Source organism: Betta splendens, chromosome 22 (genome assembly GCF_900634795.4).
Source record: "Betta splendens chromosome 22, fBetSpl5.4, whole genome shotgun sequence".
NCBI classification, from domain to species: domain Eukaryota; kingdom Metazoa; phylum Chordata; class Actinopteri; order Anabantiformes; family Osphronemidae; genus Betta; species Betta splendens.
The window spans coordinates 7,474,182-7,501,919 of NC_040900.2; the positions used below are offsets into that span (position 1 = coordinate 7,474,182).

Sequence of the window (27,738 nt, forward strand, 5' to 3'; positions counted from 1 at the left end):
GACAAATGTCACCGCCACTGCTGCCTGTGTTTCTTCCACGCGAAAAGTGACAACTTAATTTCTGTCATTTTTTTAAATATTGGGAAACAGCTCTATTACTATTTTTAGACCGATCTGATGAACTAAGCAATTATCAGAAGTAAATCAACTCACACGCATTGTCTAAACATTATCAACGTATAGTGAGACTTAGAAATACTGTTAACAACAAACAAGCCAAACTGAAAAATCCGTTCACAAAAGCATTTACTTCTTTTAGCAACAAGAAGCAGGTTGTTTATAATAAAATACACTTAAAACACAGTCACGATATAAATATTGTTTCTTGCACCTGAATAAGCATTTTAGATATATTTCAAACACTTTTCACCCTTTTCTTTTGCTGAACCAACTAAAATATGGCTTCACGTATAGATTCAGCGGATTTGGTTTGGACTGTGAACGGCCTTTTAAATTAGCTGCTGACTCTGCTAAATAGAAAACACACACTTTAAGATGTAAAATTAATATTAATGTGTAAAAGGTTTTGTGCAAGCAGCTGTAAGCAGCACCACACATGCTTTGAAACATTGAACAACACACAATGTAGGAAGAACAAATAATTACAACAGTGAGAGGTAAAAACAAAAGCCCTCAAAACTCAGCTTATGCAGATTTGGTACCAGAAAGTACTGCTCAGAACAGAACGGAGGTGAAGGTCAAAGGTCAGGGCCTGCTACAAAGCAGCTGGAGGGTCTGCTTGGCACCTTGCTCACCAGAAAGCTTTGGTTAAAAAGGTCTAGTTCCCCTTTCACTCAAATAAGCCAAAACTCACTTTATTCGCTGCAGTGGTTAATACTTGCAGTGCATCAGATCCAGTAGTGTAGAATAGAAATATGTAGCGAAACGCAGCTTAAGGTCTGTATGCAACTGTAAATGTGGTGCGACAGGCTGAGCCACAAACAGTATTTCACAGGAAGTCTGAATCTTGTCAGAGTTGATAAACGCTGAACACTTTTTTAAACCAATGCTTTTAAATATGTATTTAACTATGGGCTGCGCCGCCTGTCCTACTGTACCGTCATTCAAAACACGACACATTCTATCATGTAGAACCTCCGACTACCTAATAACCTTTATGCAGTCCCTTTTACAAAGTATGTTTAGCTTTCCCTTTTGCTCTGATGATGTGTCTACAAAGTTAAGGTCACTTAGTGTCTAATATTTGCAGTCCCTCGGAAAAAAATGGTAGAAAAAAATCAAGTAATATCTGTCTAAATGTTTCCTTCATGTGTTTGACTGTGGATCAACACATCAGCACAACTCAGGTTCAAAAGGAAACCTCACCTGATGTAGATGTGCGTCTCAACCTTTTAGCTTTCATCACAACATCTGGGATATTTCTCTCTACTTCTACTCTAATACATTACAACAAAGCGGGTAAGTCACTGCTTGACGTGGTACAAAGTGATGCCACCAGGTCTGTGACGCTGCTGAACACACCTGCTCACATGCAACTACATCAGCGTAACATCAGATGATCCCATGAGCTCGGTGGCAGGTGTTTAGAACTAAACATTTAGATTAAGCGTCCCTGAAATAACTAGCTTAACACAATACATTAACTGCATTACACCAGATCATTGTTTTGGAACTAAACTAGATCTTTGGTAAGTATTATGATTGTAAAGGCATTCATGTGTATGTACAAATATAAAAATACAGCTTCAATATTTAATAATTAAAAAAATACCTTCATACAAAAAGCCGGTAGAAAACACGTAACTGAAAAATCACACAGTGCTGAAAAAAAAAAGGTCAAGTAGATAAACTTCGAGTGCAAACTGAAAAAGCAGACGAAACTCCACGACTGGTGGAGTTTAGTCTAAGTGCTCGCTGCTGATGTGAGGAACACGTCAAGGTCAGCGATGACAGCTGCTTGTCTTCTGGCCACGGTGTTCAGGAGCCGCTGAGGAAAGCTTGGAGATCCCAGGTCCACCTGGAGAAAAACACAATCCAGTCTGACAGACTCACAAAAACAGCGGTGACCGCACAGATTATGGTAGGAGCAGAGAAACCGAGACTAAAAGGTCACAGCAGCCCAATCTCACCTGCAGCAGGTAAACGACCCTGGTGACTTCTCGCCCGCCTCGTTTCACCGGCTGCAGGACCCAGCAGCTTGGCATCATTTCCCCCCGAACGGCATCACCGCTGGGACGAGGCATCGACTCCTCGAACACCGACTGCATTGCCAGCACACACAGGCCACCCTGAGGCGGGGAGCGAGAGAAGCATCAGTAAAAGGCAGCACAGAGGAGCCAAGTGTACACGGACGCTGATAACCAGCAGCTCACACCGCTGCTTCCACACCCACAGCCCCCGGGTCACGCCTGTTTGTGCTAGTCTCATTTCTCGGAGCATGAGCGGTATCTAAATACCATCATTTGCATTTTGTGTGTAGAAAAGCAGCACTGCTCTTCGATTGAAAGCATGGTTTTGGGTTCAGCCATGCAGAGAACACGCGCTGGAGCGTAAACAGCCCGTCGGGTCCCACAGCTGTGCTTACCTGCTTGGATTCGGTGCTGATGCAGCAGAAATCCCGCGGCTGGCTGAGGTGGCAGCCGGACGCATCTGTTAGCATGTAGACTAAAGAGGAATAAAGCAGAGAAGAAGGGCTATAAAGATGAAAACGAAAGACAAGCGAGGCCTTCACTGCTTAACAAGGCTGAGAAGCAACCTTCTAAATTCCAGCATCAGCAAAAAAAGGGTATTTTATGAGCATATATCGCGATAAACTAATCAAAATAACTGTGGGTGTGTAGCAACGAAACAAATAAACAGCATCAAAACATAATTAAGGGAGCCTTCAAGGTTGGAACAAACCAACGCAGGCGAAGCTGAAGAGGACAACGAGGTTGCAAAGGTGCGAAACGCGCTGCAGGTGTGAAACTGGAGTTGATCAAGCAATGCAAGAATCCTGTCAGTGACGAATGAGACCGTGTACTGCACTGTACTGCGCCATAGCTGCGTCTGTAAATGGCTTGCAGAAATATAAATAGTTTTGCAACAAAGCCAATTCCTCGCCGGCATCTATTCTTTCCTGTTCTAGTCCGGCCAGATGTGACTCGCTTTGTCCCACCGCCGCTATCCACTGTCATCATTTGTGGAAGCCACATAAACACAGTCCAAGCGGTGACGTTCCCTCACCAAGCTGAGTGCTGTCATCTAGTGGTCGTGTCCGGACAGAGCGGATTGACGGATGATACGCGTGGCTCTTAGACAGCTGGCAGATTGTGTTCCATAGGTTCTGCTGAGGTCTGTCCAGCTCGCCAGCAGCCAGGAAACTATGGACGGACGGGCTGGAGGAAGGCCTGTAATAAGCCTGGATCCCTCGTTCCTCCCCTTGGTGCCTATAAAGACAGACAGTCAAGCTTTTTTCTTTGTGGCTGTGATTTCTTAACTAGAAGTAGAGCCTCTAGATCTCACCTCCAGCCTCCTGCTGCAGCTTCGGCCACTACTAGATTGCTCAAATCCCCGGAAGAAGCTAGATGCACCTGCAGAGAGTAAACCGTGGTGTTAAAGAGAGAACCACGGTGAAACTAGGTGTTTGCTGCCACGCCTCGACTGACGGTACCTCGGCCACAGCTCTGCCGAGGAGAACACGCGTGATGTCCTGATAGGTTGTGGATATAGACGACGGGGAGCCAAAGGAGGCGGCGCGTCGGCGCTGGCGAGTGTGAGGGGATGGAGAGGAAGTTACCAGAGGCTCAAACTTAGTGACAGAAGGCTCCAGGAGGACGTCTAATGGGAGAAAATCAGCATGTGAGCAGAAAGGAAAGGAATCTTTGTTTGTGAAGGATAGTTTGAGCCACTCTTACCCTGAGTGGACAGAGAGCCTCTCTGTGTCTGCACACTGTGAGTCTCACATACAGGAGGACGGGTCTTGACCTTCAGCCCAGAGTCCTGGAACCCTAAAGCCTAAACAAACGCTAAATAGTTTGACAAAAGAAATAAATTCACATTTATTCCAGGGTCAGCTGACTTCCTTGCACCGACCTGTGAAGTCAGATCCAGTTTGCTGCCGTGTTGGAGCTGTAGTGTGTTGCCACTATTGTAGCCTGATGTGGGTCCAGAGGACAGACTCAGGCTGGATCCAGTGCACAAAGTGCTGCTGCTAATTCTCGTTCGATGCCTCAGGTCATCCTGTCAAGCGCATATCAATGAAATTGATATTTTCTTAATCCAATGTAAAAAAAAACAACCTCTGATGTTAAAGAAAACCTAATTACACCCGAACTGACCTTCACTTCCTGAGAAAGGTTCTGCTGCTGAAGCCGCCTCCTCTCCTGCTCCGTCCTCTCCCGCAGTCGTTCTCGCGCTTTGGCGATCTCCGTCCTGGCTTCCTCGCGCGCTCGGCTGTAGTCACGCAGCAGCTGCTCTATGTCGGACGGATACGGGCCCTCTTCTCCGCAGGGCTCCGGCATTCTGCCGTACGCATTACACATCAGCCGTCACAACATTTGTACGGTTACAGACCAAACCCATTTGGGCTGATGTGTCTCTGTACCTGGTGCCGCCCGTCACCTCTTGGCGGAGCTGTTGCAGGGATTCTTCGCACCGGCTGGGCTCAGACGCCGCGGACGAGCAGACGGCGTGGAGACGACAGGGGCAGTGGTGTTTGCTGGGATTCAGACCACAAGTCTGGATACGTTCCTCCCTCTCGTTCCTCAAATCCTCAATACTTCTGTAGTGGCTGAGGAAAAAGGATCATGAAGAGAGAAAATACAAATAAAGCAAGAAATGAGATTTTGAAAACTGTTTCATTTCCATCCCATTAAACGTTCCTACCGGTCATGGACCTGCTGTTTGTTAGAAGCAGGGCTCTCTGCCTCCACGTCCCTGGAGCCTGGTGACAGCATCTTCAACAGCGCGTCCGTCTCTCCCAGCCTGTAATGCAGCTTGGCCTCCGTCAGCTCCACGCTCAGCGGCGTCGGGTTCACGCTGAGGTTGACCTTCGCCATCACCCGCTCTCTCTCCTTTCGCAGCCTCTCGATCTCCCTCGCCCTCGCGCGGCTCTGCGCCACGGACTCCGCGTCCGTCTCCTCCCACCCGTCGTGGCTTCTGGCCGCTTTGTCGCAGGCCTTCGGCCGTTGAGGGCTGATCCCAGACCAGTTGGTGAACTTGTTGTGCATGGGCAGATCCTCGGGGACCGTGGAGCGGCCCCGGCACGGGGGAACGCTGGCGACGGGCTTCATGTTCACAAGCACGTCCGTGTTGCACTCGCTGGGTGCCAGTGACACCATGTCGTCCTCCTGCAGCTCAGCAGTGGTGTCTCTGACTGGCGACGAGACGTGGGAGTCAATACAAAAATCCACAGACTCGACTGCAGGCCGTTTGTAGCCTGAGGGCCGTCCATGTTTAGCTTTAGCCTCCTGTTTGTGCGAAGCAGGTGGACTTAACACGGGACAGATGTGATTGAGCGCAGTATCCCTGTGCTGGTGATAGTCCTCATCTTTATAGGGAGCATTTCTCATTACAGCCTCCACATAACTGCCTGGAGATGACATGAGCTTTGCAGAGCATTTATCAGATCTACTTGTGCTTGAATGACTCGTTTGACTCACTGTTTGTTTGCTGGACACCTCAGTGAAGCCATCCTCAGCTTGATTTCTACTTTTTGAAGGACACCGTGACGACTGTTGTCCCAACCTGGCTCCCACGGTGAGTATGGGCGAGCATGCGCGGTCTGTGTACGTTGCATCATTTGCCTGACGAGCGCTACGAACGCCTCGGCAGCGGTGTTTTGAGGCTCCTTGATTGATTTCAGGCAGAGCAAGGCTTGCGGGTCGCAGCGCTTCAGGCTCGCGCTGCTTTGAGGCTCTGGAAGAAAGCGATCTTCCGTGCCTTTGATGTTCGGCTGCAGAGCTGCTTTCTGCTTTTGAGGTGCTGTTAAATCTCAGGTCGGGGATGGTCTCCATCTTTTCATCTGCGCTTTCTGGTGCTGTCACCAAACTGTGCACATCGCGGCCTAGAGCCACAGCGACACCTTCAGAACCAATCACTTTAACTATCACATTAACTTCACGAGAGCTTCCGTGGGGCGTCGGATGCACCACAGCTTCTTTCCACACCTGTTTTTCTGTCTGGATCGCAGCATCTACTGCGCTTCGAGTTGAGCCGTCTCCCCTGGTGCTAGTGTCACTAGATTTGCAATGAGAGATGCTGAGATTTGACAAGTTGACACTCCTCCTCAAGCCGGACCTGTGGACTTCGCCCGTTCTCATTTCCTGGACATCTCCCAGCAGGTCCGAGGTGCTGTCGATCAGTCTGGAGAGCTGCGCTGACATGCTTTCCATGCTGGCCCACGTAGGAGAGTCCTTAATATCCACTTTCTTCCTCTGCGCTCTCGGCACGTCTGTGTTACTCCTCCTGTGACGATCCTTCCTCCTGCTACAGTTACTAGCGTTCACTGTAAGCACAGTCTGGGTGCTGTGTTCACACGTCCTCCTCCTTCCGGCCTCCGTTTTACCCTCCTGGGACTCGTGCTCCGATGAGTAAACAAACACCATTTCATCCACGTGACTCGAGCGGTTTCCAAAAGCACATGAAGCATCGTTAGTTGAAGACCCGCTGTTTATTGTAAGACCGGCCAGGCAACTGTTGACGTCCACGCAGGCCTGATGCTGCGATGTCGCGCTCACGCGTTCCTTACAGTCCTCTATACTGCTCAGTGTACTGGACAGGCCTTTGTTGGTGGCAAACGCGCTTAGGTGCGAATGGAAAGGAGAGTTGTGCTCGTTCAAGCCGTTGCCGACGCTGCAGCATCTGGTCATGCGTTGGTCAGTGCTGCCGAGAAGCGGAGACTTGCAGGAGATGTCGGCGGCGCTGCCGAACGCCGAGCTCCTGTAGCTTGGCTGGTTCGAGTCACCCTGCCACTGGTGCACGAAGGGGTTGATGTCGCTGGATGCAAAATGCAGAGGGGAGTCCTGGCACTTCAGTGCACGCGCTGCACACGGGGGGGGATTTCCTCCGTCCGCCGTCCGCGCTGATGGTTGAGGAGGGAGAGAGTGTCTTTTTTGGAGGCGTTCGCTGCTAGATTTTTCCCCACGTGTCCTCTTTTCAGTTTTGCCTGCTGAGAATGAAGAAGACGTGCGAGCATCATTACTCCCAGACTGCTTGACATCCTGCTTGTCACTACTCTGGCTGCCAAGCGTCACCCGTTTTGAAAAGAGCAAGCCGCGATGGACTCGGGAGGCGTCGTCACCATCCTCATCCTCATCTGATGACTTAACAGACGACTCAGAGGAAGAGGAGCCAGTCAGCGTCTTGGTCTTCACAGACCTCTTAGTTCGTCCCTTTTTGGGCATAAGAGCAAAATGACTTGCGTTCAACTCTGCCTCTGAGTGTTCACTCTGCTGTGAAACAGGTGCGTCACATTTTGACCCTGATAAGACTTTTGCAGCCTGTGCTTCAGATTGACGGGTTTGCGTCCCAATGCCATTTTTTATTTCATATTTCAAATTGCTGTCACTTTGATTATTTCTATCAAACGTAGGTTGCATATTTGATCTATCGTGGCATTTATTGCTGTGATTCACATTTATCACATATGCCTGAGCCAAGGCATCAGGCTGAGTTTGTGGACTCCTGTTTTCTTCCAGCCGGCCTTCTGTTCTTTCGTTATGACTATAACCAACAGCATCATCATCAGTGGATCTCTCATCATTGTGAAGACTGACAGGTCCAAGATGTTCAAATCTCCCATCAGATAAAAGTTTCATGGCATCAGAAGTATTTTCAAAAACATCAATCGTCCTCGGTGACTTTTCTTTGCGTGAATAACGATCTCCGTGTCCAGCATCAGGTGCAGCTTCCATAACATCAACCTGTACATGGCTACTCGCAGCATCAGCCACGGCGGATGGGCTTCCAGTCAATATATGAAGCGCAGGAGCAGAACAGGCGTGGTCGTCCACTTCCCCTGAGCTTGCATCACTGATGGAAAAATAAGGTTGAGAAGTTGCATTTTGCTTTCTCGCATTATGTTTCTGGCACACGGCATCTTTTTCCACAGTATGCTCGTCGCTGCATTTTCCCACTGAAGAGAAGCCAGTGGCTGAGCTGGGCCTGCCAGACTCCTCATGGCTGCTCGTCTTGGCAGGTCCACTGAGGTCTGTGTCTTGTTTTATCTCATCTTTCTTCCTGTCTATGTGCAGCTTTTCAATGCTGGTACAGGAAAACATACAAGATGCCAAGTCATTCAGGCTTTGGCAGATCCTCCTCCTGTCACCATCGTTGCCATTCAGTGAGAAAGTCATGTGTTTTTTCACAACTTCCGAGATCCGTAGATCAATGGCGCTACAAATAGCATCCGTCTTGCATGCGTGTTTTGGATGTCCTTCAGTTTTTCTGAAGTCATCAATGTGGGATTCTGCCCCTTTTGTTGGTCCAACGACTTGCTCCTTGTTCCTTGTTGCACTTTTTTCATCACATACCTCTCGATCTCCCACAGAGGAACCACTCAGAGGCCACTTCTCACCACAATCAAACCGCCCATGTTCCCTGCTCTGTGAATCAGAATGTGGCACTGCTTCAGCTTCAGCTTCTGTGCCATGGTCGTCAGTTATGTCTGACTGCTCCTCACTGCTGTTATTATTTCCATCCAGACAAATATCTTCCCCACTGCCAGGTTTTGCTACACATGACGTTACCAATTCGCCGCTGCTGCTCCTTTTTGGAATTTTCAGGCTGCCCGTAAAAGGATCCTGGTCTTTGTTCCTCTTCCTGGAATTTTTACATGCAGACTTAACATTGTCCTGCTGTAGCACAGCGTGTTGCTCAGGGGCTTTGTTTTGATCTGTGGTACTCACAGTTTGATGCCGCTGTTCATCTTTCGACTTCTCTCCTGGAGTACTTCGATTGCACTGATCCGCCTCTTCAGGGAATAGTTGGAGAGCACTCTCTTGGCTTGTGAGATCCGAGTGCTTGTCTGATATGCCCATTTCAGCGTCAGAAGACATGGTGACATCACCAGCTACTAAATCATGTTCATTTGCAGATGCCTGAAGCGAATGTATTGTGTGACGAGTCCCAGTGGGCGGCATGGAGGTAGAACCATCTAAGGTGGCAGCTGCATAACTCTTTGTAACCGTCTTTTCCATGTTTTCCCAGTGTTGCCTCAATTGCTCTACGTCTTGGGCTTCTTCTAGTGTCGGATGAATCAGGTGCTCCTTTAAAACATCACGGTTCGGTTGCTGCACTGTGACGTTTACACCTTCAGAGCTGAAGGAAGTTGAGCTCCTGCCTTTGATTGGGCTGTCATGGTCAGACATGTCTGAACTCACAGGGCAGTTTTCCACACTTCTGAACATTGTTTTCCTTAGGAAAAGTAGGGGATCCCTGGGAGTCCCAGGACTGTCTGCTGCATCGGTGGATGACCAGGCACCTGTTAGCGCCAGCGGGCTCTCTGGATCCTTCACACAGCTACTCAGGGAGCGTGGGCTACTGGCAGCAGGCTCCTCAAACAGCGCGTGCACCGTTTCTTTGATTTGCAATAAATGAGTCTTTGTTCCACAGGTTTCATCTTCGTGTCTGGTTTTTTGGTATCGCTGTTTACTCCTATGTGTGTCCGACAGCATTACCTGAGTTTTATGGCACAAGCCCCTTTCCAAACACCCCTCTGTTGCCTTGTTCTCTCTTATGGGTGAATGAGAACAATCTGTCACCAGCGAATACGTTGGTACCACTGTTCGGCTGAATCGTTCCACTGTAGAGTGTTTCCCACTGCTTTTCAAAGCCAGGGAGTCTTTGGACATCTGACTGTCCTCACTTTCTGTTTCACTCTGAGCTGCTTCCTCATGTTTCAGCTGTTCTACTAAAGATGTTGCATAAGCGGAGGAGAGGGAATCCAGAGAAAACAGACTGTCACAGTCTGACATCCTTTCATCCCGCTCTTCATCCTCTTCATCCCACCCGACCAATCCCTGCCGTCTCTCAACCTGCAATCTGCCTGTCTTGTTCATCAGCGCCTCGGTACTATGCCACTGCCTCTCTCCAATGTCATCAAAGGAAGGCCTTCGGTCCAGCGCCTCACACGAAAAAGCTGTTTTGATGGCACATTTGCTCTGGCTCGTATTTTTGTCTTTTAAGCACTTGTCTTGTTTGTGTCTCCAGTGAAATTTGCTTGCTATCCTCCACAGGGGTTTTGCGTCTTGCCTTCCATTTGCACCTGAGGGGGGTTTTCTGAACACTTTGGTCAGAGCAGCCTTTAACCTGGGCCCTGCAGAATGAGCCAAAGTCTTCCTGGATGTTAGTAATGTGCTGTGATCTGCAAGTGATGGATTTGTCACATTGACACTAGAGGCAGTGTGAGAACAGCGCTTGTCTATTGTGGATTCCTGTATGTTCTCTTTGTTGACTGGTGGCACAGTAGGTCCAAGCAGTGACTTTAATGTTGACTTCTGATCTGATCTGTCTGTGAACTGTCTTTTAAAAGACAGAGCTCGGTTTGGCAGCAGAGGTTTTCTTCCAGGCCGTTCCCCACAGGGCTGAGCTTGTGGCTCCTCTCTGGGAGCGTTTTTGATGTTTTCAGAGGGGTGTACTCTACTCTGGCACAACTGCCTTTGCTCTGAAAAAGCACCACAAAAACTCTGAGTCCTTTCGCAAGGAAGACACTCATCTGAAACCCATTTCCTGCCTCCCAAAGAATCAGGCATTTTGGAGGGATTTAAGGTCAGTTCTGTGGATCTGTTTCTCTTCAGGAAATGTCTGTTGAAGAGTTAGAAAGAGAATCCAAATTTAGGTTACATTATATTAAATCACATTTTACACTGAATGTGTTTGCAGGTTGCCCTACATGCTATACTGACCTGAAGATAGGGGTGTGCTGCGGATAGAGCCGAGACAGAAGCTCTGCTGAGAACGAGTGTCTGCGGGAAACACACGCTTGTCCCCCGTGCTTTGAGGACCCGAGCTCCGGGGAGCCGGGGCTGTCTGGTCCTGTGGGGAGCTCCTTCTCCAGACGCTGCAGCTCCCTCTTAGCTTCCAACAGATGCTGCTTATGGCCAATCCTTTCCAGCTGGTAGTGCAGCCTTTTTCGATGGTAGCGGCTTTCCGCACGGCAAAGGGCGTGATACTTTAAAAGCTCTTCTTGCACCGCCTTCTTCCTGGCTCTTAACAGCCGTGAGGAACACACCGGTGTCAGACTATCCTGAGACTCAGATGTTGTTGCACGTTCCAGAGAGGACAGAGGTAAAATGTCTGTTTGAACTCCTGACTCCCGGGTGACCCGCTCTACAGCTGTCAGCTGCTGTTTCTCCTGCAAGATCCACTGCTGGACTATTGGGTAAAGATTCAAAGAAATGTATGATGAGTGAAAATCTTGCGCTTTCATTAATCAGAAGACAGAATATAGTGTAGTTACTCATTATAGAACAACAGCCTTTGAGGTTGTTGATCTCTAACTCCTGATGCATAGCTGCAGAACATGAGGAGCAAAATGAATATCTGGGAAGTCCTTACTCTCAGCGTGCTGTTGACGGAGGCGCGCCTGCTCCCTCTCCAGTTCTCTCTCAGCCTCTTTTTGTGCAGCTTTGATCTGCTGTCTCAAGCCTTCCACGTAGAGCTGCTGCTCCTCTACACGCTGCCTTGCAGTGAGTTCCTCACCAGGAGAGAGACAGGCACCCAGCTGCTCTTGGAGCTTCGGCTCTTTGACACTATATAAGATGCACACAAATCCAGGATTAGAGACTAAAAGCGGCATTAAAAATAAGAGAAAAACAGACAATCAGAAAAAAGTAATGCTATCATGTTACTGCTGTTAAGCTCAATTCACTGTCTAGGCCATTGCAGTTTTGTGACAGAGTGGCAGGTTTAGTGAAAAATGCATTATCACCGGCTTTTAGTTCAGTGACTGAGCAGTAGCTAAGCAACAATGGATCTGTTCTGTAAACAGCTACTTTGACTGGGTTTTTCACAAGGGTGGGGGCTAATGAAAACCACTGCTTTAACTTCCAGGTGAGGATCCAGGTGAGGAAGTAGTACCACTTCTTAACAACATCAAAACAGGTACATGTCTTATCAAATATAAATATTTATGCTAGGTGCATCACAGAAATGCAAAAAAAATTTAAGATCGCTGTGTTTTGTTGTGAAAGCAGTTTTTACCTGTGGTGAGTAGTCAAAGGGCAAAGGTCATTATAGGGACAAGTCGTGCCACCTTCACTGGCCTGAAAATAACAGAGAAATAATGAACTTACACGGTATACTTACAGTTCATTTAAAAAAAAAAAGTTTTAAGGTTTAAGCAACAGGACATAAATTATGAGCTGAGCAGCACCTACCCGTCTACGCTCCCGGAGAGCAGCTGCCTCTGCCGGATGATTGAAACGAAACTTGTGAACTCCTCCCAGAGTTATGACTGTCCCTGGAGACAGAGACACATCCTCCATCACAAACTATACTGATCTAGGTGCACTCTGCTTATGTAATGCTGATGCTGCACTGAACTGAGGTTATCAACAGAATCTGGAGCTTTTAAGTCTTTAAGTGTATTTGAACACTGTGAAGAGCATCATTCACACATGCACATATGTAACCTATAAAACGTAAAAAAAAAAAACGTAAAAAAACAGAACATGTAATCAAACTTCTTGTTGCATGTGATGAAACAATGTAACAGGACTTTGTTGAAGACGTGAGCTGACCTTGGACCAGCCTGCAGGGCTCAGTGACCTCTCTGTCACTGAGCAAGCAGACGCAGCCTGACACTGGTCTTAGTGTTACCACACCTCCATGGTTTTCAATCTCACAGCTGGCACTGCTGGGTAGGACTAAAATCAGAGAGCAAAAATTCAGTAGCGATTTTAAAAGCTTTGCTAAAGCAGCTGCTGTAGAGCTGAATGTACTCATTCTGCATAAAGCAGCGATTAATAATCATTTAAGAACTCATAATAAGACCTATGCTACTTCATTACACATTCTCATTTAATGGCTAATGTTTAATGTGTCTTGTGTGGTTGTTGAACAAGATTTTATTTTCACCACGTCTACATCTGCCAGTCTGTGGTACGTCTGCTCTGCAGTAATGCATGGTTGTAGGAGGCTTTGAGGATTGCCACTATCATAAACTATAACAACTGGGTAGAAAAATCCTATTTAAAGTCTGAAAACGGTCTGTCTTTGCAGCTGGATCAAGAAACACAGAGCGATATGACAACCAAATACCTATTTGTGGCTCTTCAAATTGGTCCCGAGGTCCAATGTGGGTAACTCCTTCCTGTAAGAAAATGATGTGAAATAAACATCAAAACCAAACATGTGTTATAGTGCTCAACTAAAAAGCAGTAGCACTTGAAACAACAAGAATTGTGTTAAAGAACTGTTGCCCTTTTCTCATTTCAAACCTTCGGCTTAGTTGATAAACGCACAATTTGTTTACTCTGAAGTCTTATCTGATGAGATTAAAGGCTTTTCTATATGGTGTCAGAACCATATGTGCTCTCAGGTGGCCTCAGTTCTTCACATGCAGGAAACAATATAATTGTCAGACCTAAGGGTATGCTTGTCATTGTCAGAATCAGGACAGCTTAAGCTCCCCGGAGTCCTAGCCTCAGAACTAAGAGCCTCTTATTCGACTGAGCGTCATGGATTGTGGAAGATATTCATACTGCGAAGATGGGAGATCGACAGGACAGTTGGAGGGTAAGAGTGAAAAGAAAAGACCAAAGAAACGCACCTTTTCTCAAGGGTTTTTCTAGCAGAACAGAGAGAAATAGGAGGAGGAGGAGAAGAATCTAGTCAAGACAGCTGACAAAAACGGCAACTTGAGAGCTGGGAAAAGTAGAGCAAATGCAGAAAATAGTTTGTGGGACTTTGCATCAGGTTGCTCATTCAAGCGTGTATTTTTAGCATGACAGTGGGGTGCAAATAAGTGATGTGAGTCTCTGGGGATAAGGGATTGAATGAAAGTGCACCACCAACTGCTAAAAGGACGAACATCACTGGTTCTAAAAGAAATTTCCACCACTTGCTTATTTTTCCTGTATTACAATGTTGATAATGACAAACAAATCCAACCCTTTTTCTATTTATACAGGGACACAACATATCTAATTGCATTCTTCTCATCATACCCTGAGGTGATAGAAGACCACCCCGGTGCTGAGGACATCCCTGTCGAGGGCGACCAAGTGTGGTTGCAGGGAACTGATGAGGAAGGCAGCCTGGTCTCCATTGATGTCTACGCTGTACTGCTCCAGCAGCTCCCTCTTGTCTCTCCAGCTTTCAGACCAGTCTTTCGTCAGCTGTTCCACCTGAAGAGCAGTGATGACATAAAAAAGTCACCAAGAGAAAACAATAAAATAATAATGATTATATTGACAATAAAGCATCATAATCCAATGTACGATGAGTCATTTTCTATTTTTATGTAAAGTAAAATTGTTTCTAATAAACAGAATACAGGAAAACACATGTAATAAAATAGCATAATAAAAACATTTAAAACATACAATTTTAATGGGAAGATACCGCTAGAGGCAAGTAAGACATTTTTCATTTGTGTGAGGGAAAATATCCATACATTCATAGAAACCTGCATGTCATGTGTATCCATCTATCTATCTGGATTTGACAGGAGTGGTGATTGTAACCACATTTGGCAGCCATCATGCCATGGTGAATCTGCCTGTCAGAGGTGGATATGGCTTATTACATGGTGTCACGACTGAACGTCTTTAGTGTGAAATTTACATCAACCATGTGAAAAGGCTGAGCTGAATTTGAAAGCATACTGCCTTGTGTGTTACTCAGATGGCTCTGTGCGTGTCGACCTCATGTTACCTTAAGTTCGTTCTGTAGCACGATATCCGAGAGATTTCCATCCTTCTCATCACTCAGGGATGGACTGGGATTGCGCTGCTGTCAATCAAGAGGGCAACAAATGACCACCAAGGAGATTAAAAATTTCAAAAAGCACTCTATGAAGTCTGTGCTTCAGAAACTTGACATGTGGAGATCTCTTTTATCAAAAAGCCTTAGATACCAAGAGGGTTTTGGGGGGTAACCCCAGCAGGGTGCATCCCCAGGAGAGTTGGCACTGCGCTATAACGATGAAAGCTAAACATACCATTTCAAAGCTGTGAAGCATACTCTTCAGTCTGTCAATCTCCTCCCTCAGCTCCCTGATCAGCCGAACATTGGCATCCTGCGCAGGAATCAAAGCACACACATTAGCCTACAGAAACCCAAACATTACATCTTGGCATCAGACTCCAAACAGCCCCTGACCTCATTAACCCGAGGCTTATTGACAATATTCCTGGCATGGGCAGCGTAGCGCAGAGTGCTGAGGGTCTCGTTGTAACTGTTGGCGGAGGGTGAGACCGCTGCAAAACACACAACCACAAATCAAAGTTACTGCAAAGGTAATTGAAATCAGAGTTACTGCAGGATTATTTCAAAAACAGCTCACTAGTGTGAAGCTATCCAGAAAATAGCTTTGCACAGTTTACAATGATGTGGACCCAAAACACACCAAATCAGCTCCACCGTTAACCTACATTCCAACTGTAATAATGGCTACACTTACTTGCAATCATAATAGTCTTAGAGTTGCCCCCGAGGCTGTCCTTCAACAACCACGTCAGAACTGAGTCTCTGTAGGGGATGAAGCAGTGCCTCCTGCCTCCGCCTCCTCCAGACAGGGAGCTGCTGTGGCTACCCACCGTGCTGCCGTCGCCCTCTGAGGCCATGCTGTTGATGCTCTGGCAGCTGCTGGACATCTGGGAGTTCTGGGCTGTGGAGGCAGCGACAGGAGAAGGCTGAGAAAATAAGACTGACCAAGGAGATTAAGGCTATTAAAGATGGATGACTGTTCTAACAATATCGTCCTTTACCAAGAGCAGAGATGACGATGCCCAATGTGACCAGCGACTTGTTGATGTTGGAACCCTCGGTCAGTCTGTCTCTGCAGTAGTGTGGGTCTGCTCTCTCACTGTCAGACACAACATGTACAGTATAGAATATGCAGCTCATGTCAATTCAAATGAAGACACTGCAGACGCTGTTACGTGGAGAATAAAACTGAGATTAAGCTCCACTAGGGGGCAGTTTTGTCAATGACTCACTTAACTGACAAAAACAAAGCACAGCACAAAGTTTCACCTTCCAGCCAAGTCGACCAGGTTAATCTTGCTGACAGTCTCTGAAGGAAGGTTATTTTCTAGGACAGCCTATGGGGGAAAGAAAAATGTCACGAGACTGAAATAATTCTGAACGATCTACATTTTAAGTATCCAGCAATCTATATTAGATAGGTATGACTGCGAGGACGGATTCAGGTAACACCTGCGTGTACTGGATGGTAAAGATGGCGTGGGATCTGCTACTGGCATCGTGGTTGTGGGTCGCTGCGGTGATACGATTGCCAATGCCCTCCTCTAAAAGGTCCATGGCCTGCTTGCAGTCGGAGACCACATGTTGTGACAGCTCTGAGTAGACAAACAAAAGGCTGAGTAGACTGTGGAAATAAAACCAAACTCGAATAGTACAAACAACTAAACCAAATAAATGACAACTCATAGGCTGAGGTTAGACGCGTAAACTGAAAATTAACACTATTATTGCGTATGGCTGTCATTTATCGGCCAGAAACACACAGACGTATGTAAAGCAGACTTAAACAGGACATATCAATATTTTCTCACATGTGATCTGTATTTTTTTTTATTCAGTAAGAAAAATTCTGTACCACAGCCACTTACACACACAAATCACTTTAACCTTATAGGGTGCTGAACACAGATTACCACAGAGCTTCTTGGTGCTAAAACATGTGGTTACGCGTGTGGACAATCGCAGTTGGACAAGAAGTCAAAACTTGAGGTCGTAAATGTGCTCTGCGTGGATCATAAAAGTGTTCTCCTTGGAACCACAAGGAAATGACTTCACTTCCTCTGGTCAACTGGGATTTCTCTAGCTACAGACAATGAGTGGATGTGGGGCTTTAAACAGGGAGGATGAGGAGATGGAGTGAGAAAGCTAAAAGCTAAAAAGTAGTCTCATTAGAGCCACAGTATCTTGAATTAAGTCTGTAGAGCTTAAACAATGAAAGTCTGACTAAACGCATGAGATGTAAAGCTTCTGCAAAATGATTTAAATGAAAATGTAGTGTCCTGTTGTCTTACTTTAATCTAAGTGAAATTACAGCGTAGGACTAATGAGAATGTGCAGCCTCTAGACCTCTAGTTAAGTACCTAATCACTAAAAGAAAAAGACCAAGACAGGAAGTGGAAGTGATGTGTTGATTTAAGACCTCAGGGTTTTGTGTAATTACACCTGAGTTGAGTTTAATGGCTGAATCTAATTAGCTTCATTTGCTTTGTGTTTTTGTACGACAGAGATGAAGACTTTCGCTCTTTGCACAGGTTCTGTTTTTATGCACACCTGCATATGTTCTTGGAATTGTATATTTGGTATGTATGATACTACGATACTATCACAGATAATGCATGCAACATACACCGATACTGTGCATATGTATTTAATGGTAGTAAACAGGTTGGAGTAGTAGATACTTACCTTGTACATAGGGTCCCTTCTCAGGATGCTCTCTGACTCTTAGAGAGGCTCTCTTTTTCTGGTCTCCTCCCCTCAGCAGGTCTCTCACACGCTCATTATAGATCTCCAAGAAGCTACAGAAACGGAAAGATAGGACAACACTTAGCTACTGTATGTGGACAAGCCCTTTACATTACGTCAAGACTGCACCATTCAACCAAAAAAAAGGCAATAAGAGAGTGAAACGAACCTGATCTCAACTCTGCTTGAATTCTGACCATTTGGGGAAGTGTCTTCGGACCTAAAAAGGCCCTGATAGCAGTAGAGAAACGCAATGTACTGCACATTAACACATAATATACCAAAGTGGGCCAATTTTAATCCTGTTCACTTCATATATGTACCCACATGCAGGAATTACTGTCAATGTTCTCACCTGACAGATGCGAGGAGTCAAACCAATAGAGCTCTGACATAATACAAATAAATTAGGTTAAAAAGGCATATGGCACCGGTTAACAAAAACGTAACGATCAAACATTATTTTCTTCAGAACAGCACAGTTTGCACATTGTGTAACACTTCTGTCTTCTCACCGGCGTCCCCATCATGGTGTAGGTCTTTCCCGATCCCGTTTGACCGTAAGCAAACAAACAGACATTGTAGCCCTCAGACGCTCCGGACAGCACCGACACACCCAGGTCCTGGAACACCTACGGCGAGCAGATTAACACACACGTGTTTCTCCCTGATGGGCTGTTTAAGTAAGGAGCAGGGAGTTCAGCTAATACCCGAGGTAAACATCTTTGCAGAATGTGAACGTGAGGGAAATAAATATGAGGGTCATGAAAATAAACCTTGATAAAACCACAGTGGTAAGGCAGATCTGAGAGTCTCATTGAAAACAACCCGCTTTCTGTTTTTGCTCTCTCCACATCTCCTGGTGGCCATGCGCATAAATCTGTGTATACTTACCACATAATAATAATAATCTCCAGAATATTATTATAATTATTTCAATTTAAGAGTATTATCATTTCCAGTTCACACGATACCAAAATATACTCAAGGTATATATCCTGAGTAGCTTTAACTCTTGAACAGCTTTAGGATCCTGAGGTTGTTCTCAGGAGCTGTTTCATCAACAGCCCCAAACCCAGTCCACATGGAGCACATACCCTGTGGGGCGGCAACCTGATCTAGACCAGACCTGAGACACAGCACATTCCCAACTGGAACCATAACACACACTGGGATCAATGAGAGTTCCCCTCTAGTGGCCCCTGGATTTGGACCGTTCATGGGTGCACAAGTGCACAGAGGAGACGGTAGGGACGCTCTCAAAGCTACAACCATCTCAGTGGATGAAACGCAGCAATTCCTTCAAGTGTGTTACCACAATCTTCCCTGAGGATTAGTGTTCAGTCGAGAGGAAAATGCGCCGGCAACAGCCACGTACAGCTCGTTAAATGTACTGTCACAACAGCCGTGCGGGTTAGTGTGACCTTATAAATCACCCAATAGGCACTGACGTAGAAACACATAACACCTCATTATTTCTAAGCACAGGAATCTTTTGTAACTACTTTAACAAAGTTCTGAAAACAAGTATTCTGAGCTTTTAACTATAATGAAATAGATTCATGAGAAGGTAGAGATGTCTGTATACTGCATATGTGTCACTGTGAAGACACACTGGTTAAATGCTGGAGCCAAAACCTTCTGTAAGTGTTGCCTGCTAAACAGTCTCACGAGAGCAAATATCAAAGTGTTTAGTCCAGTGGAGCCCGGACCACCAAGCGTTGTCCTCTGCTTTTTGGCTGAGTGGAGGCTTAAAGAAGACAAAAAGCAGCGCCGCCCCTGTCTTGTCCTTATCCTATTCAAGAAACAGACACAAACACCTTCTCCTCACTCAAGCAGACAGAATCAATACAGCTCTTGTTAAAGTTGACCCTCTTAAATTCACTCCGTGGGGGCTTAGCCGGGGCTGAAGGTCCCACCAGGCTTAACACACACACACACACACACACACACACACACACACACACACACACACACACACACACACACACACACACACACACACACTTCACTTCAACTTATCTGCTCCTTCTTTAAACCTAACTCTCAGTGAGACTCTAACAATTATTTTCTCTTTTTCTACTATGGTTTATTTCAAGTATTTTAACTGTATTTTAAATTACCCCTAAACAAACATACAGTATGTTTTAACATTTGGACTTTTAACTGCACTGTATGTGTTGTCTAGAAAGGCTAAGGTAAAGTGGACCACCGTCAGTTTACATTTTGCTGCTTCTCGTAGCTCTGGGTATTTGTGGGTTAACAAAGCAGGCGAAACAGATTGCATTTCAAATGGCCTGGAGATAAAGTGTAGGTCAACAAACTGGTTGGTTGTGGCGCAAAAACTCAGAGGATGTTGTTCTGTGACCAGTTCAGCGAACGAGAGGAAGCAACATCCACAACAGGGACAAAAGCTACAGAGCTGACTTCCTCTCTGAGAGAGAAATGCCCAAACAATCTAACAATGAAAGAGGAAAATCTGAATATAGAGGCCGTTCTCGTGCAGGAAATGCAGGTCAGATTAACAGAGTGGGGTCAGGTTCAAGACAGAAAGTAAGAAAGAAAGGATAAAACTAAGAAAAAAGAGTGCAGGACAAGTAAAATGCATTGGCCATGACTCAAATTTCAAACCACACAATGTCAAGGCATGAAAAGTCAAAGTACACACAGATATCACAGAGCCCATAGCAGTGATATCAAGAAGCTGTTTGACCTTTCACACGTGTCCAACTAACCTGAAACAGACTTCATCTCCAGCTGGGTTCGATACAAGCAATTTGACAAACACTGCGTTCCGGGTTTGCTCTAAAAACCTAGAGATCACTTTTACCCCCTCAAAGTCTGAGCCGATTGTAGCCTGGTAGAAAAGTAAAAGCAGAGGAAGGCGATAAAAGGCAACACGTCAGGAACGATATGAAATGATGCAGACAGGCCGACAAGAGTGAAAAGTAGTAAGTAATGCCTCTGTATTGAGTCAAGTCCTATAATGACAGACTGCAGCAAATGCCACTTACTGTCTGGTTTTACGTGGCCTGTTCCACAGTGAGGCCTGGAGTATTCATGTGTCGAGTGCATGTGCATGTGCATGGTGTTGTCAAGGGTACTGGCCGGGTGCCAGCTGAGAACAGTCGCACACTGGGCCAAGCCTAACCTCAGCTTCTCAATGCTTTTGCCAGGTTTGACGCAACTAACAGAGCCAGGTTGATTTGTCTTTTGAGCACGCGCTCAGTCAGGAGGGCGCAGCTTAGTGAGTGTGGAGTGCCAGCACACAACTGCTCAATGCGATGCCCGTTCTCCCAGACAGACGCTGAACTCACATCGACAACGGTAAAAACCGTTCCCTCCGCCTGCAGGACTGGACAGCTGCAAAAGAAGCGGGGGTCACCGGGTTCCCGTCCTACGCTATCTACACAAACACAGCAGCTGGTGCCCTGAACGAAACTAATGCCTTTTGTTTAAACGCGGGGAAAGAAAAAAAATCACTGGGGCTCCGTGTCCTGATTTGCTGTGAGAAATGGGAGTCGGGGAATCGGGGGCGAAAGAGGGAGGAATATAGCGAAGGCCGTGGGGAGGAAACAGACATAATAACATTAATAAAAGCACGAGGAAGATGTTTGGCCAGAGTTCAACACTTGGACCGAGTTTGTAGGTCAACTAGAATGGAAGGACAGAAACACTGCAAGAGGGGGGTCAGATAGTGATGTGCAGCCCAAACAAATAAGCTGCTCTTAATTACCTGGGCCTCACTATACATGGAGAAAAAAATCCATGCTCACGAGTGCTGAGGAATCTTCCAAAACACAGACACGTCCTCCCTCTCAGTCTGCAGCGAGACTGACACACAGACCTAGAAACACGGCGAGCGTAATCAAAACACACAGGGAGGGGGGGGGGGGGGGGGGGGGGGGGGGGGGGGGCGAGCAGGGCGAGGAGAGGGAGGCACGTCTCCGTTTGGCCCTAAAAGTCGCCACTGTGCTCTGAGGCGCATTCTCAGCACCGAAATTTAACAGCGAAACGCGCGGCCGCTGTGAGTTTGGCAGGCGTAGCGAGGGACTGCAGAGGCACAGTGGACCCCCTGCCCATTTCCCCCCACCTCCCCCAAGCAAGGAATTCACATTTCCACCTTCTCTGTACATTCCCAGTATCCATGTCCAGACTTTAATCCTGCTTCTCTTTCATTTTCCAATCCCATGTTTCTTATAGTCGGAGGCAATAAACATTAGTGGGAAAAGCTTTTCATTACCCCAATATCTAGACATTCATATAAAGTAATAAATAAAGTATATATAAACTTGTCTTCTCTCACTCCTGCACAGAAAGTAGGAACCTTTGTTGGAATCGGGACTCTGTGAAGCATGGACATGCAGTAGAGACTACAGAGTACGGGTCTGGGAGGTCCAAGGCGCTGGGAGGCCTGTCTCCAGGGGGTGCCTGGGTGTGGTTATATAGCACTGGACTGGAAAGGCAGGAGTTAAGATCCAGTTTCCCTTGTCCCAGTCTCACAGGGACTAGAAAGTAAGGTGCATACGGAAGAATTCACTTGTCCTGTTTTCATTCAAACAAAGCATGCTGCAGTACATTTACATAGAAAGTCTCAATTCACTGAGCTGATTAAAGACGGAGTCAACCTACCACAGCGCTGCCGCACAAACACAGCACAGCTTCTGCTTTTTACGTCATTAATTCAAACATTTTCAACTGTGATGTGATCAGTAAACGTCTGTGGTGGCCCTCTGTCATGCTCGTCAATAAAGAGGCCATTCTTTGGATTCTCATGCTAGAAAATAGGTCAAATTTAAAATCCAGCTGCTCTGCCCTTCATTGGTGTCCTTTCGCCCACCGTGGGACAACAGAAGAAAGTCTTGTGGCAACTAGGCCGCTGTGACTGGACAATTCTGCTGAGGATAGAGGCAGCCAGTGGTGGGGGGGAGATGAAGAAGTACTGGGCTGTCTATCTCTCAGTGCAGTGTGTAGGCCCATAGACAGACCCATCTTTCTTAAACACATACAAAGGAAGCTCTGAGAGGAGGAGAGAGGCAGAAGAGGGAACCCCGTGGAGAAAAAAGGAGGACCAAGTGGTTGAGCTGCTGGACTGAACAATCCTCTTTAGTAGAAATACAAATTAAAAACAAGAAAAAAGCTTCAGTTTAGCTTGATTCCCTGTTCAGCCGTCTCAAGTTCACCCTCCCCTCCTCCAATCAAACGACAAAGACATCTAATCGCCCAATCACAGGCACTACATGAAAAGTGAGCTAACTACCAGCGCCGTGTCTGAAGCAGAGAGACTTCTGGGTAACAGATGGAGTGGATAACACAACCCCCGAGTGGGCATCTGTGTGTAACACAAACAAAACGACACAGCACACACCCCTGTTGTTGTGGTTTGTCTACAAGGACAGTGCTTCCTCTGCTTGATCCCTCTGTACACAGGTTGGGTTTGCCCAGTGCAAACTTCAGACCGAAGCTCCACTCAGCGCGCATGAGATTCCCCCTCTTCAATAATCAAACGTTGTTTACGAAATAAGTGTAATGTGAAATTATTCTAATTGCTTCGTAGACTGTTGCTAACAGGTTATTACCTCCTCCTGTGATGCATGGTGAGGGTCTGCACAGTCCACTGACCAGTAGCAGTAGTCAAAACAGAACTCCAGAAGCTTCTCCCGGGAATCTACTGCTCCATCTGCACGTCCGTCCAGCTAGAAGGGGGAAACAAAGCTATAAGGCACACGCAGCATTTTACCTAATGCTCAAAAATGAATACACATGAATAAACAGAACTTGTTTCATTGTGCTTCATTAACAACCAACACTACACTTCACACAGACACACTGCAGCAGTAGTGAAGTAAATATGAATATAAATAAACATCCTAAAGATGACAAGTCCTCCGATTATAGAAATGCAAATGCCACTGAGCTCTTTCCATTCATTAAGAACACATCCACTCCTCCTCCTGTCCTTTATTCAGCTCAGTGCATTAACACAAAACACCTTTCTGCTTACGCCGAGCGACTCCTAAACAGTGGAAAGACAGCGCAGCAGCTGTACTGGAAAATAGCATCTAGGCATTTCTTCTGAATCACTGCATTCAACCTTGAGAACAATCTCAGCTCAGCGACGGTCGGTGTTTTCCAGGAACTTCTTTGAAAATGCGGATTAAAAAGGCCTTCAGGTCTGCACAGGTCGCATGAACCTTTATCTATACAGGCTGCACACAGTGGAAATAATAAAGACTCCGTAGCCACTGCTGTTTTTGTTTGTGTGTATCGAGGCCTCTACCCTGGTACATAGAAAAAGCCTTATGAGGTTCCATATCTATATCTTATATCATATCTACAGCTTAAACAATGCACAGATTAATCAACCATTTGCTGGTTCATTACAAGGCCATTGAACACATTACAGAACAGGAATAAAGCTGGCATCAGCAGGGCCACAGAGCGGATTTGGACCCATGTCCTTCTAGCAGTGATTGTCAGCGGTGCCAACTGATTTACCCCTGTACGGTCCAAAAGCTGCTGTTTACAGTGCAACAGCTTCGGGAGATCATTCTGCGATGACATCAGGGTTTCACGCTCACATCTGGCGAATTCAGGAAATGGGGAAGAGTTACATCCATTTCATGGGAACATTCATATCATGAAGGAGGCAGGCCAGTGAGGCTCCAAATATGAAACTACTGTATGATGCCTCAGCATTTCCTTCTTTTAAATAATTTAGTTTAATAAACCTATGCACCGTAGCTTTACATTAACCTTCTTTTAAACTATACGCTAACGGCCTTCTTTCTCCTTTCTCAGATCCTCCAGAACTGTCCCACTTTCCAAAAATAATTATTCCCATGAGACCCACACAAGCCTTGGAGTCTTGATCCCTTTCCATTGCAGAGGGAGACCATATGTGGCTTGTTTCTGTCCTCCCACTTGTAACTATTCTCTCCTCCCCCAACGAGCTTCTCTCTACAGTATATGTCTACATTTGATATGTGAACAAAAGTGCTGAATTTAATCATTTGAAAACACCAAAGAAGAGATTTTGAGATTTTATCATTATATTTACTAGCTTCATCCTTCCAGTGTATATTTAATACAAATGATTATGTTCTACAGCTACAGCTCAGCTATCAGACAACAAGACTGTACTGCCAACCTAAAAGTACCAGCTAAACTGAAAACACAAACACTGTTTTGATGAATACAAAACCTCTCTAAAAATCTATAGAAAATTTCCAGAACACATGAAGTCATTCAGCCAGACCATACCTTTGAAAGCTCATCTGGAAAACAGATCTCTTATTACTGTAATAGGGCCTGGAGCCACATTCCCTGTTAAAGCACTTAATTTGACACCAAGGCCACGGCACATTCTACTTAATGCACTACACTTTATTAAGGGGTGAGGTTTGATCCTTCAAATCTCCACCCAAGACCTATTTAAAGTTACTCATTCTCTTAAAAGTAACTTGAGCATATTTCAGATGTGTTGCCGTTTGATTTGGTGAGCAGGGTGTCACCTCGCAAGCGTTTCACAGGAGGGGTCTCTCATTCCATGCGCGTGCGAGCTCAACGCATTGTAAACAACAGTGATACAAAGCAGGACAAATTTGATCCAAAGCCACAAACATCCTGTTGCTGAGACACATTTCCTCTGTCCCAAATTTAAGCGCGCCAGGGAGCCGAAACGAGGGGTGTCCACTAACCTTTACGTTTCGGATCCTGACGAACTTGTCCTCCACCTGGACCGCCAGCCTTCCCCCATCCGCATTCTCCCTGTGGACGGAGAGAAAATTACGTCAGCCAGCTGAGTAAGTCTACATCAGAAAGAGCAAAGAAATGTTCTGAATGTTAATGAGAACAAAGGGAAATCAGACGAAACATGCACTACTTGCGCTAAAGGGAAGGCATCAGGGTTTGCTACTGAGAATGCAAATTGTGACTTTATTCAAGATTCAAATGCTGCGCTATCTCCTACAGTTTGTTTAAATCCTCTGCTGCTGATATGCTTGAGATTGTCCATGTAAATGGAGGTTAGTTCCACTTGGCCGCATGCCATCACATGACAGTTACAACAATGAATCTTTGTGTGCATGCCTATGCCTATATCCACGTGATCCATGAAATCCATGCACGGAACGTCGCGAGTACAACTGAGCAGTTTCAGATTCAAATGAAAACAGGCCTGCGCCTTCTCCAGAGACTTCCTCTGATGACGGAGCTTGGACCATTTCCACGAACTCAAACGAGCGCTCAAGTATGTGTGTGTGTGAAACAAGGTCAGCTCGGCTCAGCTGCATGTGCTTCAGCAGCTGGACCGAACACATCTGATGCAACACACGGAAACTGGGGGCAATCACAACATGGAGCTCAGAGAATTTCGAAGTCCAGGAGCGGTAATGACAGTGAACATTGGCTGTACTGCAAACGCTCGGTCTGTGTGGTGGGTTAGGGGCAGAGGTGGAGGCTGCTAATCGGCAGCTCTCCCTGTGCTTCACCACGAGGGACCCATTTCGCCAACCCCACCAGTGGTGACCCAACCCAAAACCACCGAGCTTCAATCTCAAATTTAGAGGAAAGGAGGCTGGGGGTGGAAAATAGTGAACCTGAAAGTGGGAGGAAACGATTCTTGAATGCAAGAGTGTGACTGAATTCTTACTGAGCCTTTTAGGTCAACAAAAACAAGAGAAGAATGGAGCTGATGACACTTATCGCTGTCACACAGCAGGTTCCTATTCCAGTATAGAAGTAAGAAAATGCATCTTTTAATGGGGCAGAGGACAGTTCGATTGTCAGAACCAGAAATCAGGATGAACAGATTTGCATGTCAGTGAGCTTTATGTAGAAAAAATTCCTTTGTCATGCAAAACACCAGGAAGACTGGTTGAAAGAATCATTGTCCAGCCCTACATAGCCTGAATAATGCTTTGTTATAACAGCCTTCATAGTGTATTAAGCATATCTGCCCAACATCCTGCTGAGTTCAGTGTACTCCAACATGAAACCTTTCTTGTAGGTGTCAGATCTCCAGGCTGCAGCCATTCAACATGCTGTAGAAATTTGCCCGTTAATGTAAAGCGCTGCTGCAGTAAAAGCAATCACCTTTACAGCAGCCCTGTAACAAAGGTACTTTTACAACACTGTGAAATAAGAGGGACTTTTCCCCACAAGGAAATCTGCAAAAGAGGCCGTCAATTTGTTAAAAACAATATGAATGCATCACAACTGTAATACATCATAATAACAAAGGATTATGAAACATGTCATAAAGACACACAAGCCTGCGAGTAAACACTGTGTATGGCTTCAATTAAGAGCTGGAACAAGCTTTGTGTGAGAGCATAAGAAAATGTAAACCAAACTAAAGCAACATCTGCTTTAAAGTTACACAAAGAGTGTTCAGTCACACTACACACACTGCTTCAGCCACAGTTGTCGTTATCCGCCGCGCGTGCGCCACTTGCGCTAATTAGTCACAGAACTAACTTTTTAAGCTAGCAGCTATCAAGCTAGCAAAACTCTAGCTTATGATATTAATCACCTGGAACAATGACCAACAGCGCTGAAACAAAGAGTAAAATGGGGACTTGTTTTGCCGTGAAGTGGCGTCAAGTGACAGTCGCTCTCCCACAGCTGGAAGCGGCCGTGGCTTCGGCTGCGTGGAGGATGAAGCCGCGGTAATCACGCAGCGCGTTTACGCCGTTTGATTAGCGCAAAGTTAGCTTAAAGCCGAGGACTCACGCCGCCTGCGTTCCCACTGACCTGGCGCTGAGCGGACGGACCCGTACGGCGACTTTCACGTTTGCCATGACGCCCCACGGAGCGTTTAGGCGCAACTCTGGGCTGCCGTGAAGGAGCGATTCCCACGTGAGCACGCCGAGACTGCTTCCATGGTTCTGGCATCAAACTGGGACCGGGACCAAAGAGCCGCGTCCCCCCCCCCGTTGCTCCAGTCAACTCCGGCGGCGGGTCGCGGGTCGGACGGTGTGAAAGCGTGAGGCGACGGAGGCTTCCTGTCGGACGGAGGGAGGAGAGGCGCTGCTGGTTCCCTCCTACTGGGACGCTTCCAGCCCCAGCGTCTATCATGGAAACCACTGGCTTTCTAGTGTTAAACGGGCGATTATA

General features: G+C 46.3%; 1 protein-coding gene and 1 long non-coding RNA gene across 4 annotated transcripts; one reads left to right on the plus strand and one right to left on the minus strand.

The window, feature by feature from the left end:
- Positions 1 to 229: 229 nt before the first annotated feature.
- Positions 230 to 27,644, minus strand: stard9 (StAR-related lipid transfer (START) domain containing 9). Of its 3 annotated transcripts, none has more exons than XM_029138492.3 (32): positions 27,376 to 27,644; positions 25,320 to 25,389; positions 23,199 to 23,315; positions 18,135 to 18,251; positions 17,975 to 18,007; positions 17,789 to 17,850; positions 17,560 to 17,672; positions 16,327 to 16,469; positions 16,144 to 16,211; positions 15,876 to 15,973; positions 15,569 to 15,775; positions 15,268 to 15,365; positions 15,107 to 15,184; positions 14,821 to 14,895; positions 14,112 to 14,291; positions 13,204 to 13,255; positions 12,684 to 12,809; positions 12,321 to 12,403; positions 12,145 to 12,206; positions 11,500 to 11,693; positions 10,848 to 11,316; positions 4,828 to 10,746; positions 4,547 to 4,732; positions 4,281 to 4,464; positions 4,036 to 4,182; positions 3,858 to 3,957; positions 3,614 to 3,780; positions 3,466 to 3,533; positions 3,187 to 3,389; positions 2,546 to 2,625; positions 2,091 to 2,249; positions 230 to 1,978 (listed from the first exon to the last, which is right to left on the minus strand). In XM_029138492.3, the coding sequence occupies exons 1-32, from the start codon at positions 27,420 to 27,422 to the stop codon at positions 1,865 to 1,867; spliced, it is 9,819 nt and encodes a 3,272-aa protein (XP_028994325.1). In that variant the 5' UTR covers positions 27,423 to 27,644; the 3' UTR covers positions 230 to 1,864. The 3 variants fall into 3 exon arrangements, with proteins under 3 accessions (XP_028994325.1, XP_028994324.1, XP_028994326.1); XM_029138491.3 differs by having other exon boundaries at positions 14,821 to 14,898; XM_029138493.3 differs by lacking the exons at positions 230 to 1,978; positions 2,091 to 2,249; positions 2,546 to 2,625; ... (4 more) ...; positions 4,036 to 4,182; positions 4,281 to 4,464 and having other exon boundaries at positions 4,580 to 4,732; positions 4,839 to 10,746; positions 14,821 to 14,898.
- On the plus strand, positions 11,189 to 14,112 carry LOC129603582 (uncharacterized). The gene is made up of 3 exons (XR_008693633.1): positions 11,189 to 11,323; positions 11,995 to 12,045; positions 13,165 to 14,112. It is a non-coding gene; the product is annotated as an uncharacterized LOC129603582 (long non-coding RNA).
- Positions 27,645 to 27,738: the final 94 nt, after the last annotated feature.

What these genes read in the sequence shown, in the direction of transcription:
- stard9 (XM_029138491.3), bottom strand. Translation starts at nt 27,422, where the DNA reads ATGGCAAACGTGAAAGTCGCCGTACGGGTCCGTCCGCTCAGCGCCAG. An exon ending in TCAGGATCCGAAACGTAAAG is followed by an intron (nt 23,316 to 25,319) that starts GTTAGTGGACAC and finishes TCCCCCTTCTAG; the next exon opens with CTGGACGGACGTGCAGATGG. An exon ending in GGGTCGTTTACCTGCTGCAG is followed by an intron (nt 1,979 to 2,090) that starts GTGAGATTGGGC and finishes GTTTTTCTCCAG; the next exon opens with GTGGACCTGGGATCTCCAAG.